At 33.4% G+C, this 5,426-nt stretch overlaps 1 protein-coding gene across 1 annotated transcript; it reads left to right on the top strand.

Moving 5' to 3' along the window:
• The first annotated feature begins 244 nt into the window (after positions 1–244).
• On the top strand, positions 245–4,235 carry LOC105799410 (transcription factor MYB46). Its single transcript, XM_012629953.2, has 2 exons — positions 245–788; positions 3,399–4,235. Exons 1-2 carry the CDS (start codon positions 505–507, stop codon positions 4,078–4,080), a joined length of 966 nt encoding a protein of 321 aa, XP_012485407.1. The 5' UTR covers positions 245–504; the 3' UTR covers positions 4,081–4,235.
• Positions 4,236–5,426: the final 1,191 nt, after the last annotated feature.

Here is a 5,426-nt window from a genome sequence, read left to right as displayed (position 1 = left end):
CCAATGTCTCTATTACATTTATTTTTATTTTTTCATTCTTTAGTTGCTTTTCATTTTTTTTTAAAAATCATTTTTTTTTCAATTTGTATTTATAAGGAAATGAAAGAAAAGATCCTAGAGTCAATGACAAGAGGATCACCCTCTCTTTTCTTCCTGTATCATTCTCTTTAACTCTCTCTCTCTCTCTCTCTCAAGTCCCCTTCCAAACCGTTGTCTACTTAGACCCATCAACCAACTCTCTTTCTCTCTCCTTTCTTCCCTGTATTCTAAGCAAACCCCACAACCATCAGCATCATCATGAGCACCATTTCCGCTCCATGAAGCCTTCTCCTTTCTCTCTCTTTTCCTCTTTTAGTTCCAATCTATAAAGTGTGCCCACTAATCTATATGATCAAACTAGTTAGGATCAACAAAAATAACCCACCAAGATTATTTATTGTGGTTGTTGGATAGGATCCAAGGCTTATCTCTCAATTAATTTCTCCCTTAGGAGATATTGGTTTGATGATGAGGAAGCCTCCATCCATGAAGGGTAACAATAGTAATGGGACCAATAAGCATAAGAAAGGGTTATGGTCGCCAGAGGAAGACGACAAGCTCGTCACCTATATGCTAACAAATGGCCGGGGTTGTTGGAGTGACGTGGCTAGAAATGCTGGCCTGCAGAGGTGTGGCAAGAGCTGCCGGCTTCGATGGATAAATTATCTCAGACCCGATCTCAAACGAGGCGCGTTTTCGCCTCAGGAACAAGAGCTTATCGTCCATTTACACTCCATTCTTGGCAACAGGTGCACTTCTATATCTTGCATGCAAAGCTAATTATTTTACATTTTAAGGTAACTTATTTCCCTTCTCGTTGTTCATTTTCTTGGAATTCAGTTAAATTTTCATTGAAGTGAAAGAGCAAAGTAGAGTGATCAGATCTTTTTCTCTTCCAAAATTTTATTCCAATCACCTACAGTAGTTAACTCTAGCATGAACCTCTTTCTATGCCTTCTATTTCAAACTCTATTTTTTTTTCTAGGTTATTAGCTCTATAACATTCTTACCAGGTATAGTACAACTCACATTCATTAGCTAGAAATATTCTAATTGCTTGCTTGATCGGGTGAAACGGTGAAACCTTTTTTTTTTTTTTAGTAAGCCAACGTTTTATTCATTAAAACCAACATATAACAAGAAGGAGATGCATACATATATACATATGATCATAGTCTTCTACATAATTATATGGTATATACAATCCCCTCAGGCCTCAACCTCGATTATTGTCTAAAGAAGTACAGGGGCAATAAGCAGAAGCTCCGGTTGGCCTCAGAACTTTTGATAATCCTTGCAAATATCTTAAATTTTCGCTTGCAAGTAAGGTATAATTATAATTTTCCCCTCCCCAGAAAGTTCAATTTGGCCTTCCTTTGTAAAATTCGTACATCCATAAGGTAAACTTATTACCACTTTTTTAATTTTGATTGACCTCATTTTTTATTAGCACAATTACCTCTATTCCTTTCTATTTGATTAAATAGATATTCTAACATTAATTATTATGTTAATATTTTTATGCCAATAATATATAGAGAAATAGTTAAAGAATGTACTTAGCTATAATCCTTAAGTATTCTTTTCACATGGAAAATTTTTTCCTTTAGTTATTTTTAGAATTGTTTTTTATCATCGAGCCACCACATGGGGTTCAATACCATTATATTTAAATTTAAAGTTCTCACAAGCAATTTTATTTTTCATTTTAGTTATAGCATTATACATACATAACACAAATACAAACTTAATTCTCCTAAATCAATTTTTGGTTTCACCTTTTAAGTGAGTGTGTAAGAGATATTAGTAACTCAAAATTATAAACTTGATGACATGAATTAAAGGAAATATGGGGTTTATTAGATGGAAGAGGGCTTTCTTTCTTGTGTAGATTAATACCTACATAAAGTGATACTAGTTCATAAGCTCCCAAAACTTATGAGGAAATTCTAACTAAGACAAAACATGAAGGGCTAAGTGGGAAGCTGATGTGGAAAAACCTGTGGAGTAATTTGAGGATAAAAAAAGATAAGCACCAATCAAGAGCTCTCTTTGTTGTTTGGTAGCTAATTTGCACATGCATACCATAAAGCACTCAAATCATGGGTGTTTAGGGTAGTTGGTGGAGAGATAAGAAGCAAAAAGTAATTATAAATTACAAGTCTATGGACATATATAATATAAGCACATGCATCAGTCAAAGTTTGTCCATTTTTAGTATTTGGATACTCTATTTATGGAAATATGAAGCTGAAAGTAGCATGAAAATTTCAGGGTTTTTTTTTTATAATTGTTGAACATGATTTGAGTGTTTGGTTTGCATACTCTATATGTTGGAAGTGAAATGAAAGACGTTTTTGTAATGTATCAAGAATCTATAACCAAATCTAACGTTTAATTTGCAAGGGAAAGATATTATTTAGAAAAAAAAGAAAAGGCTAAACAAAAACATAGATCCTCTATATGATACGCCAATATTTTGAGATGAGGCTTTTGCACTTCCTCGACGTATACATTCCTTTATGCAAATAGCAATGTAAACTCTCTTTTTTTCAGAGGCATTTTTGCTTTGGTCTTTTGAAATCATGTCGCACTATTTCAATCAATTAAAATATTCTATTAGTAATACCAAATAATATATATCACTTCTAATATACATCTAATATAAGATTTATGTCTCCTCTTTAGGGCCATGCATGAAAAAATGCATGTGATTGCCATTACTATAGTTAATTTAATTAGCAGGGCCATGCATGAAAAAATGCATGTGATTGCTGTTACCATAGTTAATTTAGCTATATATTTAAGAGGGAATATTTGATGTATTATCTGTGCATAAGTTTCACGTACTATCAATGGATAATAAGATGACATATTATCATTAAATAAATAAATAATAGTGGAGGGCTTATTAATGATGCTAAAACCCTAAAAATTAAATTTGAGACCTAGACCTTAAGCCCCATTAAACCTAATATCATAAATCCAAGAGTTATTAATATTTATAATAGTTACGATTAATGTTCAATATGTTTGAATAAAATTATTAGTGTTTTAATTATTTAATTTAATGATGATGAGTCATACTATTATTCAATGATGGAGTATGAGACTAATACACCAATGATCCATTAAGTATTATTTTTAAAACAAAAATTGTGATTGTTTTAAGCTACTTGAATTGGAAAATGGCATTGAAAATGGTGTTGTTTGCTTCTAACCTCAATTTCAAACACACTCTTGTTTAGAATTTGAGCATTCATGCATTTTATTTATTCAAGAAACATGCAAAACCCAGCGACACTTTTTCATATACTACTGATGAAAACGTACTGACTCTTTCAAACCCCTCAAATCAGGTGGTCTCAAATAGCGGCTCGCCTGCCTGGTCGTACGGACAATGAAATAAAGAACTTTTGGAATTCAACAATAAAGAAAAGGCTAAAGCATTCATCATCTACTGCCTCACATAACGCCAGTGATTCATCGTCGGAGCCTAACAAAGATGCCATGGCGGCAGGGTTCATGACGATGCTTGAACAAGAGGTTCCGCCAATTTACCTGGATTTATCATCGGCTTGGTCGAATTCTTTCTTGCAATCCATGGTCCTTAACCATTCCGGCAACTCTTTACCGATGCTCCAGCATGGCAGAAACGTTGTTGGGGCTGTCGGATACTTTGATCCGGCAGGCTCATGCGTGACACAGGCTGAGGTGAACGGGGACAGTTCCTTGGGTGAAAGTGAGATATTTGGAAGTGTTGATAATGGGATAGAAAGGGAGTTATATGTGCCTCCACTAGAAAGCATTGGGAAAGACCTTAAAACTGAAAACTCAGTTGATGGGAACATCAACAACGGTTTCAATATCATAAATACTAGCGGTGTTAGAAGCAACAACAATAATAACATGTCGAAAAACATGGACAGCGACGACGTTGGGAGTTTTTGGATAGGAGAGGAGCTAAAAGTTGGAGAATGGGACATGGAAAATTTGATGAAAGATGTTTCTTCCTTTCCTTTTCTTGATTTCCAAAGCTGAAAATAGTTAATTCTAAACTTTAGTTATAATTATAAACCTCCAATATATATATATATATATATATATATATATATCCATGTATTTGAACCACTTTTGGAAAGGAACATCTCAAGGAATGTTATTGAGATTGATGTACAAAGCAAAAAAAAAAAAAAAAAAAATCTTTCTAAGCCAAAAGTTTTATTAGTAGCTAGCATAAGACTAAGTCATAGAGTACAAGCTCAACCCAAAAAAAACCTAAATACAAGGAAACAACACCTAAATAAGTAGCTCACATCACAGGACACTAAGAAACAGAAAAATGATATAAAAAAACCCAAACAAGACACAAGCAAACACCAAAATACTCAAAAGACTTGGAAATCTCCTCAAGTATACCCCTCCTCCAAGTCAAAACATAACTCACTTCACCAATTCAAAACAAAAGAAAATCTCAGCAGAGATGTTCCAAGAAAAAACAGGATAAAACTGCTTCTTTTGCTTTAACTCAATTGCACTTGGCAATATGAAAGTGCTAAAAAAATAAACTTCAGTCAAATCAATTGACCACTCATCAATTCGTGAGATCATCTAATTCAAAGCCTTGACAATCCACGGTAATAAGAATATAAGAAACATTTCCATTTTTTTTCAATATGATTCAACCTCCAACCATACTCCAAAAAAAAAAAAAAAAAATTTGATGCAGAGTTCCCCATAAACGACGTACGCGCCCAGCATCTCCATTCACCAAAACTCTCCCAATTTAAGTTGAGATTTTCAATAAGCCTAAATAATTCAACACCAAATCGATGCTAAGTTGAGAGAAAAATATCCCAGAGATTATTACATTTTAATAACAAATATAATAAAACCTTGATCTCGAATTTTTATGGTAATACTCATTTTTAAAAATATTGCGAATTATAATATGATACTCTTTTTTATATAAAATGTAACTAAAATCATTTTATTATTCTGCATTAATTCCATTTATCTTTGTTACAATATTGTTGTTGCATTAGTTATTATACCAAGGAATAGGACAAAATAATAAAATGTGAGTCCAAGCAATTTTAAACTTTTCCATTTCTCTTCATTGCCGCCACTGGATAAATTTTAATCCACCTTAAATTGATTCCATTTGTACAAGATTAAAGGCGAGGACGGCATCATCAAGGAACAAGATCAGCATGGAGAAGAGCGGTTGTGTGAGTCTTTGTTAGCGATCTCCCATATAGAATGAGTTGCGATGGCTGAAGCAATTGTTAATTGGTTACCACATGCCTTCGTACTGAGCAAAACAAGTATAAAACGTAGAAGATTCGGTTTCATTAGATTTTCTTGCATGGAGGATGCTAGAAGAG

This window comes from Gossypium raimondii, chromosome 9 (assembly GCF_025698545.1).
Source record: "Gossypium raimondii isolate GPD5lz chromosome 9, ASM2569854v1, whole genome shotgun sequence".
NCBI classification, from domain to species: Eukaryota; Viridiplantae; Streptophyta; class Magnoliopsida; order Malvales; family Malvaceae; genus Gossypium; species Gossypium raimondii.
The sequence above is the reverse complement of the archived record's forward strand: the minus strand, read 5'-3'. Positions and strand labels throughout refer to the sequence as shown.

Excerpts from the sequence above, each read along its gene's own strand:
- LOC105799410 (XM_012629953.2), top strand. The coding sequence starts at position 505 with ATGATGAGGAAGCCTCCATCCATGAAGGGTAACAATAGTAATGGGACC. Across the intron at positions 789-3,398 it reads CACTCCATTCTTGGCAACAG|GTGGTCTCAAATAGCGGCTC; the intron begins GTGCACTTCTAT and ends CCCTCAAATCAG.